Raw genomic sequence first — 13,459 nt, forward strand, 5'->3', positions numbered from 1 at the left:
ATTGGATCCAGACCTTTGCCCCACCACGCCTGGCATCTTGACTCTGTGCTACATAGCTTACGCTTCAGAGGAAGAGAAAAAAAATCTTTATAGCTTCATCGAAGAAGCAAGGTTGTATGTAGAGACCTACTGGAAGTGAAGACTAGACATGAACCGAATGGAAAAACACATGACAGTGTTATCTTAATATTAGCTTTTTTCCTAAAGCTTTTAGCTCAACACCAGCTGTCTCTGTACTTCTCTCTTTCTCCTTGGCTACTGAGATCGCTTGGATAGTGCCTGTGAGTGTAACTTGGTTACTTTCAGTAATTTCTAATAAAATAAGACCTACTGAGTGAAGTAACTGCTGTCAAACTTTCATAACTTTTTCAAGGCTGTTTCCATTTTTCTTATAAATAGCCCTTGCTCCATTGGTTCTGTTTGCTTATGTAGAATCCATTTTGGTTTTATCCCATATCACATATCTCACTGAACATATCATTATAGAACTGAGTGAACTGTATCTGCCTTAGAACTGTGACTGGAATAAATCAGCCTCACACAATTGTCATGAAAATGTACCAGCCCTACATTTATCAGACACCAAATCTATTTACCCCAAGATAATGAAAAGTGAACTCATATTTTGCTTGCCCATTGATTTGTTTGTCCATGTTAAGTTAATAAAATTTTGCAAGGCTGGACTAAGTCCTTTTTCACTTAAGTCTGATTGTGACATCAAGCATCCTCACGGAAGTGTTCTGTCTAGTCAAGTAACCAAGGATACAAAGTATAGATTTGTGTTTAAAGGCACAACACAACAGAATGGTAATCTCAGCATGTGACATTAGCATAGAAGCTAGGTCACATAATTGGTAACTGAAATTGTATGACATGTACCCAGTCAATATGGGGATAATTGAAATGCCCCACTGTTATTGAACTTTTTATTTTGATATCCTCTCTAATCTCCCTTAGCATTTCATCTTCACTATCACTGTCCTGGTCAGGTAGTTGATAATAGATCCCTACTGTTATATTCTTATTAGAGCATGGAATTACTATCCATAGAGATTCTATGGAACATGTGGATTCATTTAAGATTTTTATTTCATTTGATTCTACGTTTTCTTTCACATATAGTGCACTCACCCTCCCCACCCCCCGCCTACCTCCCACGACCTGTTCTGTCCTTCCGATATATTTTGTATTTGTTTCTTCTTCAATGAGTGTCCCTCTGGTCCCTTTAGATGAATCTGCTCCCCCACGCTTGTAATTGGAGATTTTTAGTAGCAGTGCCTGGTTGGGCCGCACATGCATTGTCTCTGTCTCACGCCACCTCTGGCAGTTACATAGTGCTGTGCGACCAGCCTTACCTCGGTTCCTTTTCTACCGCCCTTAGCTTGAGACAGAGCACTTAGCAGTGCCTCTGTACTTCAGCTTTCTCTAGTTTTAACTTTAGAATACTAGTTGGTTAGTAGTTAGTTAATAGTTAGTCAGTACTTACTTACCCATCCCTGTTTATTTTCTTAAAAAAACAAAACCACTTTTTTTCTTAGGAATTTACATTTCAGTTGTTAGAACACCCCTTAATGTAGCATAGTTACTCTCGCTCATGGGAGGAACCCTACTTTGAGGGGCATGCCACCTCCCCCGTTTTAAATGTTGCCTCACTTGCTGCTCCTCAATCAGAGTCTGTGACGGGCACTCACAGTGTGTCCGCTGCCTCGGTGAGACACACATACCTCGAAAGTGCTCCCACTGCCACAACTTGAAAGTCTGTGCCAGAAAGGTGAGAGACGTCGAGCTAAAACTTCTCATGATGAAGAAGTCTTTTATGGCCCACGTCCCGTCCAGGATCATGGACCCCTCCGGGGCAACAGTTTCCTACAGCGGCATTTGACAGGTTCTCTTCCACATGCTCAGGGGAAGGAGCACTCTGCCAAGAAGGCAGCAAAGAAGCGGGTTCTGAACTCCCCTCCTCGGGAATCCTCCAAAAAGCGGCGTTCCCCAACTCAGTAGACTCCATTGGTATCAACTGCACCAAGACGTTCCACCTCTGAGGTAGCAGGACTATCCAGTACCGTGAGTACCACACAAGCAAAAGACCCTAGGCAGGCTGGCTTGGAAAAAGGCAGTAAAGGGAGATCTGCAATCCCTGCCTCGGTACCACTGGAGCCGCTCAAACATGTGGCACCGAGCAGCTCAACAATGGTATAGGCTGTGGTGCCACCTTCTGCACGACCCTTGGAACCAACAGCCACAGCAAAGTCATCGGTACCGCTGACAACACCTTCTTTGGTACTGCTGCTCTCGGTACTGCAACAGTTTCTCTGAAGAGGGACGAAGAAAGAAGATGGGTAAGAGGGATGGAGGTAATTTGGATGGAATAAACAATCTCAATGATATCTAGTACCCATTTGTCTGACGTGATGTTTTGCCAAACTATGGTGACTTTCTCTTCTCTACCAGTGGTACTGGACTACATACTGAAACTTAAGAGATCAGGTCTCTCCAGGAGCTCAGAGTACAACTCACAGCAATCGTGATGTTCCCCCACAAAGTAGACAAGTTCTCAGTCTTCGCCCACCTGACCACTAAATGCTTTCTCAAGGGTCTTCATAAACTTTACCCTGAAATATGAGCCCCTACTCCATTATAGGACCTCAATCTGGTGCTGAGATGTCTTACTGGCCCCCTTTTGAACTATTAGTGATGTGTTCACCTCTCAATGAAGGTGGCCTTTCTTGTTGCTATCACGTCTGCCCAGTGAATAGGGAACTGCAGGCCTTCATGGCACACCCCCCGTACACAATATTTTTCAAAAACAGTTACCCTAAGACCACACCCCAGGTTCTTACCTAAAGTTGTCTCCTCATTACATCTGAAGCAGCCCATTTGTCTCCCATCGTTCTTCCCAAAATCTCACAGGAATAAACAAGGAGCAGAGTCCTCTTGATAGCTGCCACCTGGCCCAGAAAAACGTGGTTTCCTTACCTCCTGAAGATGGCTATATATCCGCCATGTACTCTTTCACTTCAACCTCATCTCCTGTCTCAGAATACAGGTCAGGTCTACCACTCGAACCTGGCAAGACTCCACCTCAAGGCTCCACACCGTAGACATCCGAAGAGTTCTAGCATTCTACATTGAGAGGACAAAGACTTTCAGAAAATCACCAATGTTATTTCTCTTCATCATGGAACGATCTAAGGGAAATGCCATATATAAACAGAGGCTGTCTACATGGCTCTCCGGCTTCGTTGACTTTTTCTATCAGCATCAACTGTTACAACCTCTACTGGGACTCGCACACACTCCACCAGAGCACTCTCTGCCTTGATAGCTTTCATAAGAACATAAGAGCGGCCATACTGAGTCAGACCAAAGGTCTATATAGCCCAGTATCCTGTCTTCCGACAGTGACCAATGCCCAATACTTCAGAGAGTGTCAACAGTACAGGTAATCAAGTGATCCTTCCCCTGTCGCCCATTCCCAGCTTTTGGCAAACAGAGGCTTGGAGACACCATCCCTGACCATCCTAGCTAATACCCATTGATAAACACCATCCCTGACCATCCTAGCTAATAGCCATTGATGGACCTAATGATACTTCCTCATCAGTTATTGGGAGTGGACTACATCCACCCTTATTGAATTGGCCCTGTCAACACTGGTTCTCCACTTGTGAGGTAACTCCCTTCTCTTCATGTGTCAGTATATAATTCCTGCATCTGTAATTTTCACTCCATGCATCTGAAGAAGTAGTTTTTTACCCACGAAAGCTTATGACCAAATAAATCTGTTAGTCTTTAAGGTGCCACTGGACTCCTTGTTGTTTTTGTGGAATCATTTTGTAACTAATGCAGGTATTTTGAGTGGCTGAGGTACATAATTGGGCCTCTTTAGTGAGCAAAAAAACGCTGAAAATGTTTTTGACGCTTGCGCTGAATATTCTGCTTTGAACTAATTTTCTCACTCTAAGAATCCCCCAGTAGTGTAATTGCCTATTTAAAGTAAGAAGTCAGCTATTCCTAATTACTTTAAAAATCCGAAAATAGTTAAACAATAAATTGGCATGTAAATATTTTACAGGAGCTGTATCATTTACATAATGATAATTTTTGCTTATTTTTTTTGAAGCTTAATATGCTGCTGACAGTGCTTTGTCTTTAGTTTTACATACATTGCTTGCTTTTAAAGTTCAGTAACTTACTAGATAAATAAAATTTTATCTTTTAATGGTGTTTATAGTTCTTCTTAAAGTTCATAATGTTTTAATCCTTACTTGTGGGAAATTGTATGAAACGTTTTAAAAATATAATGCACAAGATGCCTGTGTCAATAACTTTGCTCTTCCTGGGAGGTAACATTTCCATAGGTGGATTGGTTGGGTGTGTGGGGTATTATCCCGTCTTCCCTGGGATGTGATTGCTTCACAGAGGGATTGAGGATTTGGGTGGGTATGTTGCCATTTAATCCTCTGTGACAGGGGAGAGCATTGAAGAAGGTAGAAATGGGAGGGGTTCATAGTGTTTTTAACCATTTGTCCTTTGGATAGAAAACACTTTGCGGGGAATACCATATGAGAATCTGGGGTCGAGATAGACTGTGAAAGCTTTTAGTTCCTCGTTCCCTGTCCTGGTGGGCAGAACAAGACTAGATAGATGATGTGCAGAGAAAAGGCCATTAAATATGATGCCACTGGCAATGCCCAAAGTCTCAGGAATTGGAGTTATTGTTAGTTGTTACTGGTGTAGGGACTGCTTTTCAGTTATGCTGTTGAATGCAAGGTCATTGACTAATATAGTAGTTATTAAATGTAATTTAATTAGGAAAGAATCATATGGCTTTTGCAGAGACTTCACTGTTTGAGGCAGTGGGTCCTTGGTTAGGCCAGATCAGCGGTTCTCAAACTTCATTGCACTGTGACCCCCTTCTGACAACAAAAATTATTGCACGACCCCAAGAAGGGGGATCAAAGCCTGAGCCCAAGCCCTGCCACCCCAGCGGGGCTGGATGGGGGGGTTGGAGGCCTAAACCAAAGTCTGAGGGCTTCATCCCTGAACTGGGGGATGGTAACCTGAGCCCTGCCACTCAGGGCTGAAGCCGAAGCCTGAGCCCCACCACCCAGGGCTGAAGCCTTCGGACTTCGACTTCAGTCCCAGGCAGTGGAGCTTGGACTTTGACTTAAGCCCTGGGCCTGAGCAAGTCTAATGCCAGCCCTGGTGACCCCATTAAAATGGGATTATGACCCTCTTTCGGGTTACAATCCACAGTTTGAGAATCGCTGGCCCAGATTATTCCAACTAGATACTGTATAGCATGTATCATAAGGCTATCAAATTGGTGTGTCACTACCGAACGTATATGATTTACAGTTCAGGGGGGTCTCCTAAAATTAGATCTGATACAGCATATCCACTTCATTTGCGAATTTTAGGATTCATCAATAGTGTGAGGAGATCTGCATATGTGTACAGATGATCTTGCTATACCAAAAAGTCCCTTCTTGAGTTGATGCAAACCATATCTATTTATGTGCCCCCCCATGTAATAGTATTATCTGAGTGCCTGTGGATTGTTTTCTGCAGTATCATTTGAAGTCTCTTAATTAGTTCTATATTCTGAGTAATTTGAATATGCACTTGGAGGATGAATTCTGTAGGTTAGGTCAGGATTTACTGGCTACCATGACACCAACTTGGGTCTGTCCCTGCTTTCCGATGCAGTTTATGTAGTTGGTCACACTCTGTATCTTGATTTTGAGGCTAGGATTAGAGATAAGGAAGGGGTGTGTCACTGACAGTGGATGGGCAAGGAAGAAGAGAAGAGCGGCTAGTCCTATAGAAAACAGGGAAGAGTCAATGGAGACAACACTAAATATGAGCCCCAGGAGGATACAGGATGGGTTGAAGAGGATTACAAGGGAGAATAGGAATGGAAAGAACTTGCAGCCAGAGGGAACAGGGGATAGACCGGAGAATCGCACCATCACCAGGAAAAGGCAGGTCTCCATGACTGGGGACTCGTTGCTGAGAAGAATGGACAGGCCTGTAACCAGAGCTGATCCAGAGAATAGAAGGGTGCGCTGCCCACCAGGTGCTAAGATACGGGATGTGGACCTGATTTTGAAAAGGATCCTAAAGGGAGCGGGAAAGAATCCACTGATCATCCTTCGTGTGGGAACACATGATACAGCTAGATTCTCGCTGGAACGTATCAAAGGAGACCATGCCAGGCTGGAGAAGACGCTTAAGGAAATCAAGGCTCAGGTGACCTTCAGTGGGATTCTGCCTGTTCCGAGAGAAGGGCAACAAAGGTGTGACCAGATTATGACTATCAACAGATGGCTCAGGCAGTGGTGCTATAAGGAGGGCTTTGGAATATATGGCCACTGGGAGGCGTTCATGGACAGAGGACAGTTTTCTTGGGATGGACTTCATCTGAGTAGGGAAGGAAATAGCCTTCTAGGATGGAGGCTGGCACAACTGATTGAGAGCTTTAAATTAGGAATATGGGGGAGATGGTTGGGAGATGTGTTAAGGATAATCTAGGCATGGCCCAATATCTAAACAAATACTTTGCCTCAGTCTTTAATGAGGCTAATGAGGAGCTTAGGGATAATGGTAGCATGACAAATGGGAATGAGGATATGGAGGTAGATATTACCATATCCGAGGTAGAAGCGAAACTCCAACAGCTTAGTGGGCCTAAATCTCAGATAATCTTCATCCAAGAATATTAAAGGAATTGGCACTTGAAATTGCAAGCCCATTTGCAAGAATTTTTAATGAATCTGTAAACTCAGGGGTTGTACCGTATGACTAGAGACTTGCTAACATAGTTCCTATTTTTAAGAAGGGGCGGGGGGGGAAGTGATCCAGGTAACTACAGGCCTGTTAGTTTGACAGCTGTAGTATGCAAGGTCTTGGAAAAAATTTTGAAGGAGAAAGTAGTTAAGGACATTGAGGTCAATGGTAAATGGGGCAAAATACAACATGGTTTTACAAAAGGTAGATCGTGCCAAACCAACCTGATCTCCTTCTTTGAGAAAGTGACAGATTTTTTAGACAAAGGAAACACAGTGGATCTAGTATACCTAGATTTCAGTAAGGTGTTTGATATGGTGCCACATGGGAAATTATTAGTTAAATTGGAAAAGATGGGGATCAATATGAAAACTGAAAGGTGGATAAGGAATTGGTTAAAGGGGAGACTACAGCGGGTCATACTGAAAGGCGAACTGTCAGGCAGGAGGGAGGTTACCAGTGGAGTTCCTCAGGGATCGGTTTTGGGACCAATCTTATTTAATCTTTTTATTACTGACCTCGGCAAAAAAGTGGGAGTGTGCTAATAAAGTTTGCAGATGACACGAGGCTGGGAGGTATTGCCAATTCAGAGAAGGACCGTGATATCATACAGGAAGATCTGGATGACTTTGTAAACTGGAGTAATAGTAATAGGATGAAATTTAATAGTGAAAAGTGCAAGGTCTTGCATTTAGTGATTAATAACAAGAATTTTAGTTATAAGCTGGGGACGCATCAATTAGAAGTAACGGAGGAGGAGAAGGACCTTGGAGTATTGGTTGACCACAGGATGACTATGAGCCACCAATGTGATCTGGCCATGAAAAAAGCTAATGCGATCTTGGGATCCATTAGGCAAGATATTTCCAGTAGAGATAAGGAGGTGTTAGTACTGTTATACAAGGCACTGGTGAGACCTCATCTAGAATACTGTGTGCGGTTCTGGTCTCCCATGTTTAAGAAGGATGAATTCAAACTGGAACAGGTACAGAGAAGGGCTCCTAGGATGATCCGAGGAATGGAAAGCCTGTTTTATGAAAGGAGACTCAAGGAGCTTGCCTTGTTTAGCCTAACCAAAAGAAGGCTGAGGGGAGATATGATTGCTCTCTATAAATATATTAGGGGGATAAATACCCGGAAGGGAGAGGAATTATTTAAGCTCAGTACCAATGTGGACACAAGAACAAATGGATATAAACTGGCCATCAGGAAGTTTAGACTTGAAATTAGACAAAGGTTTCTAACCATCAGAGGACTGAAGTTCTGGAACAGCCTTCCAAGGGAAGCAGTGGGGGCAAAAGATCTATCTGGCTTTAAGATTAAACTCAATAAGTTTATGGAGGAGATGGTATGATGGGATAACATGATTATGGCAATTAATTGATCTTTAACTATTCATGGTAAATAGGCCCAATGGCCTGTGATGGGATGTTAGATGTGGTGGGATCTGAGTTACTACAGAGAATTCTTTCCTGGGTATCTGTGTGGTGAATCTTGCCCACACGCTCAGGGTTCAGCTGATCGCCATATTTGGGGTCGGGAAGGAATTTTCCTCCATGGCAGATAGGAAGAGGCCCTGGGGGTTTTTCACTTTCCTCTGCAGCATGGGGCATGGGTCACTTGCTGGAGGATTCTCTGCACCTTGAAGTCTTTAAACCATGATTTGAGGACTTCAGTAAGCTCAGGCATAGGTGAGAGGTCTATTGCAGGAGTGGGTGGATGAGATTCTGTGGCCTGCATTGTGCAGGAGGTCAGACTTGAAGATCATAGTGGTCCCTTCTGACCTTAATGTTTATGAGTCTGAGTGTGTGTTGCAGGCTAAAGGAATGATTGTCTGGCTAATGGACCACTTTGTCAATGATCTAGTAAGATGTAGTTTTCCTGTATCATCTTAAACACTCTCTTCCTTGGCTCCCTACTCACGAGTTCCCATTGTATTTAGTTGACTTGCAACTGATGAAGAAAAAGGCTAGATATCAGGCAGTCTCTTGGTCTGAATTCTATCAATTGCTGCATAATGAGATTTTGAAATCTTACATCAGGCCTGTGGCAGAAGGATGCAGAGAAGTTTCTTCACATCTAGGATCAGCAAAGTCACAGTCAGCGAAACTGTTTTGTGTGGTTAATAACCTGATTAATCCAGGCTGCAGTCAGTGATCGAGTGATATTTCTTCACAGCTGACTGGCAGATAAATGCTCAGATTAGATTTGAAGTGAACTTCTATCCTCCCTGGTGATGGAATTGGCTCTTTTGAGCGACGGGAGAGAGAAGATAGCTTTTGGGTTGTTGCTCTTAAGGGACCAATGGGGCTCTGTTCTGTCACCCCTCTTGTTCATTGCTAGTGAAAAGTTTCATTTGCAGTGTATTCAGTATGCTAGGTGGCACCCACCTCTACATTTATCTCTATGAACACTGTTTTTAATGAAAAATCACTTAAGTTGAATAGAAATTAGGGTGTGCAAGAGAACTGTATAGCTAAAACTCAATCAAGATAACATCGAGATGATGGGAAACAGTCCAAAGAAATGCTGGAAATTATATCAAGACCTCTGTGCTTTGTCTTCAATATGTCTCAGAGGTTAACAACGTGAGGGTGTTTATTGGATGCTTCTGGGTAGTTGGTTAGCATCAGTTGTCAAGGTAGCTTGTTAAACATTTGAGTCTGGCAAGACTTCACTTTAGTTACCTGTGATGTTGTCATGTGTAGGCTGAATCACAATATAATGTGTCCTGCATGAAAGCTACACATTCAAACTATCCAGAAACTACACCTATAGCTGAAAGAAAAGGAGTACTTGTGGCACCTTAGAGACTAACAAATTTATTTGGGCGTAAGCTTTTGTGAGCTACAGCTCACTTGATCGGATGAATGAGGCAGTCAGCTTATTAAGCAATATTATATTCAAGGAGTGCATCACACATGTGGTTTGTGGTGTGCTGTCTGCCAGTTGGTTTCAAGATGAAGTTCTAAGGTGGATGTGACCTATAAAATCCTAATCAGTTTGCACATCTGAAAGATTCACTTTATCCCTTGTGGTACCATGGTGGATGTACTTGTCTAAGGCACTTAAGCTAACATTTTCCCTCACCTTTGTTCACCAGTGTCTGGATTTGCTGATCTTGTTTTCTCAGATTTTTCCTAGGACGAAGGAGTAGGGAAGGTTGTGACGGGCTTAATTTTTTTTATGTTGAATGTGCTTAGAGATCAAAAAATGCATGTATGGCAAAGTCTGAATAAACCTTGATTATGTTGTAGTCCTTTGTGAACTTGCTAACCAGTTACTTGGCATGGACTTTATCCTAGGTTTATAAAGCAGTTTCGCACTTCAATAACTTTATTAGCAGTTTATTTTATTACTTAAGAGTAAATGGGTGATGGTCATTTTCCTTTGACCTCAGTTATATCACAAAGCTGGAGAAAGAGGTGAAGCAGAACTTGTCAAGTGTAACCAGGGAAACAGTGCCAGAGCTGGCATGCTGGTGAAGGTTCAAGGTGACTTTGAGCCACTTGTCAAGATTCTGTCACCAAATTAAAGGGAGGATTGGGATGATTTCCTGACCCTGGTGCTTTTCACTTCATTTTTGAATATTGCTCCATCATCCCTAACAGACCTGGCTTATCTTTCGACCTCATTTAAAAAAACAAATCATCTTCAGGAGTAAATTTTATTGCCTTTTGAATGGAGCTAGTTGTGCTGGATGGCAAGTATTTTCAGAAACACCCAGAGGAGTACAGCCTGGTACGCATTAGATCACGGGTGGGCAAAGTTTTTGGCCCGAGGGCCACAGCTGGGAATAGAAATTGTATGGTGGGTCATGAATGCTCACAAAATTGGGGTTGGGGTGCAGGAGGGGGTGAGGGCTCTGGTTGGGGGTGCAGGCTCCGGGTTGGAGCCAGAAATTAGTTCAGGGTTTGGGAGAAATCTCCAGGCTAGGGAAGGGGAGTGGGGTGTCGTGGGGGGGGGGAGAGCTTCCGCTGGGGGTGCAGGCTTATGGGTGGGGCTGGGGATGAGGAGGGTGCTTTGGGCTGGGACTGAGGAGTTCGGAGGGCGGGTGGATGATTAGGGCTGAGGCAGGGGTTTGGGGTGCAGGAAGGGGTGCATGCTCTGGCTGGGAGTGTGGGCTCTGGGGTGGGGCTGGACATGAGGTGTTTGGGGTACAGGAGGGTGCTCCAGGCTGGGATCGAGGGGTTTGGAGCGTGGGAGGGGGAACAGGGCTGGGGCAGGAGGTTGGGGAATGGGGAGAGGCTCACGGGTACAGGCTCCGGGCGGCGCTTATCTCAAGTGGCTCCCGGAAGCAGCGGCATGTCCCTTCTCCAGCTCCTATGCGGACGCATGGCCAGGTGGCTCTGCACGCTGCCCAGTCCCCAGGCACGGCCCTTGCAGCTCCCATTGGAGTACCAGAGGTGGCCATTGGAGTGCGTAGGAGCTGCAGGGGGGCCAAGCCGCTGCTTTTGGGAGCCGTGTGAAGTGGCCCCAGACCCTGTTCTCTGGCTGGAGCGGGGCAAGCCCCAGTCCCTGCTCCCCAGCAGGAGCTCGAGGGCTGGCTTAAAACAGCTGGTGGGCCAGATCCAGCCCCTAGGCTGTAGTTTGCCCACCCCTGCATTAGATCATTGCTATCTTCAAATTACAGAAGTTGAAAGTTGTCATTATACCCCATATAATTTGGATTTAACAAAATACGGTATAAATTCCGGTTAATAAGTGCACTTCATAGAGGTTTGTTTACCCAATGATAGTGCTTCCTTTCTTGGTTTTGGGGAAAAGTCCTTGTTCAAAAGGAAAACAAACACTTAGATTTCCCAGTCCCTTACTCTTTGTCTTACTTACACCTGTGATATGGCCTTTTTGTAGACCTAGTGGGAGGGGGACTCTTATTGAAATGGTGACAGGACATCAGTGGGTTACTATGGGAGCACATGGAAGAAACTTCACTTAATGTGACTGTCTGCATAAACTGACTATTTTTGTATTTATTCTTATAATAACCATTGATTTAGTTCTGAGTGAAAAGCAAGTATTTTGTAACATTTCTGTTCTGATTTTTGTATTTGAACAAACCTGTATCTTTTTCTTCAGTAGGTTTTCCAAAATGTGGGAAAGGTGCATTGTAAATATTTATAGCATATGTATCTGCCATGAGTCCAGTTACTTTTTAAATAGGGATACAAGCCCATTAACAAATTCTTTACTAAGAGAATTTGATGGTAGGTCTAAGGCCTGTGTTTCAGGCTTACTGCCCTGGAATTTGACATAAAGGACCTGCTTTGCTAGCTCGGACAGTTAGAGATTCTCTTTACCCTCTTTACCCAGCAGGAGAGTGAGTTTGTATGTGTGTTTGGGGGGGGGGGGGGAGGAAGGGTGAGAAAACCTGGATTTGTGCTGGAAATGGCTCTACTTGATGATCACTTTAGATAAGCTGTTGCCAGCGGGGGAGTGGGGTGGGAGGAAGTTTTGTTTCATGGTCTCTGTGTGTATATAATGTCTTCTGCAGTTTCCACGATATGCTATGCATCCGATGAAGTGAGCTGTAGCTCACGAAAGCTCATGCTCAAATAAACTGGTTAGTCTCTAAGGTGCCACAAGTACTCCTTTTCTTTTTACGAATACAGACTAACACGGCTGTTACTCTGAAACCTGTCTTTACCCTCAGTTCCTTATAGCTGACCATAGCATTTTCTTTTCTCTGTTGCTATTGCCTGAGTCTGATTTGATCACTGGTGTCTTTCCCCATCCTACACTGCTGTGACCAGCCTCTGACTTTCTTTTAAGTGACACATTAATCCCAGGAATTTCACATAAATTTAGTTATTGCGTCAACATTGTAGTAGTATGTTTCTAATAGATAGGATATGACCCCTGCAAAGATGGTGATTTCTCAGAAGCTCTTAAAAAAAAAAAAAAGAGAGAGAATTTATTAAGGAGTTACAGTAATACTGAAAGATATGTACGTGAAACAATTATTTAAAAAATTACCAATATACCAATGAAATGTACATAGGAAGAGTGCCTTCGTTTACAAAACTTAAATCATACAAACTACTAATATAGCCATTTTTCTTTTTAGCTATTTCCTGCCAAATGAAATTTCGTATGAATTAAATTAGTTCTCTGTAGAAAACATACATTTCAATAAATGTACCATAATTATTTTAATATGATTTCATTATACTAAAAGTGTATAAATATTCTGATTTTATTTCATTTTTCATTTAGGTTGAAGATTGTAAAAATTTCTTTTAAGTGCAAACAGTTTTTTATTCAACTTAGGAAAGACTTGGTGAGTACTCATCTTAAACTTTGGTGGTCTGAAAAATAACAGCAATGAAATTTCCCCATAAAGAAAAGTCTGCATTATCCTTTCCCTGTTATGTTGCTTGTGTGCCTTTACCTGTAATAAAACATTCAGTTCTACCAGCTTTCTACATAATTCAGTAATTATCCGAAGGGCAATTAGTCTATTTCTGGTTGTAATTTGTTTTGATTGAGTTGTCTTAAATATTAGAAGATTTTTAATTCTATATATGTAGACTGGCTAAAATCAGCTGCTCTTAAATCAGTAAGAAAATAAAACATGGTCTTAGTTTTAATTTTGGTTTGAGCAGAAATCAAGTTAAATTGAAGTTAAACATAATGCTTGATATTAATTTGAAGGTTTTTGAGTTTG

At 42.9% G+C, this 13,459-nt stretch overlaps 1 protein-coding gene across 9 annotated transcripts in view; it reads left to right on the top strand.

Annotated features, from left to right (window-relative positions):
- PTPN4 (protein tyrosine phosphatase non-receptor type 4) overlaps positions 1-13,459 on the top strand; it is a 227,403-nt gene that overhangs the window by 107,301 nt on the left and 106,643 nt on the right. For all 9 annotated transcript variants that reach the window (XM_037912711.2, XM_037912716.2, XM_037912710.2 and 6 more), the window contains one exon: positions 13,009-13,072. In XM_037912711.2, coding sequence (XP_037768639.1) covers positions 13,009-13,072 — 64 coding nt within the window. The remainder of the gene's footprint in view (positions 1-13,008; positions 13,073-13,459) is intronic.

This window comes from Chelonia mydas, chromosome 11, assembly GCF_015237465.2.
Source record: "Chelonia mydas isolate rCheMyd1 chromosome 11, rCheMyd1.pri.v2, whole genome shotgun sequence".
NCBI lineage: Eukaryota > Metazoa > Chordata > Testudines > Cheloniidae > Chelonia > Chelonia mydas.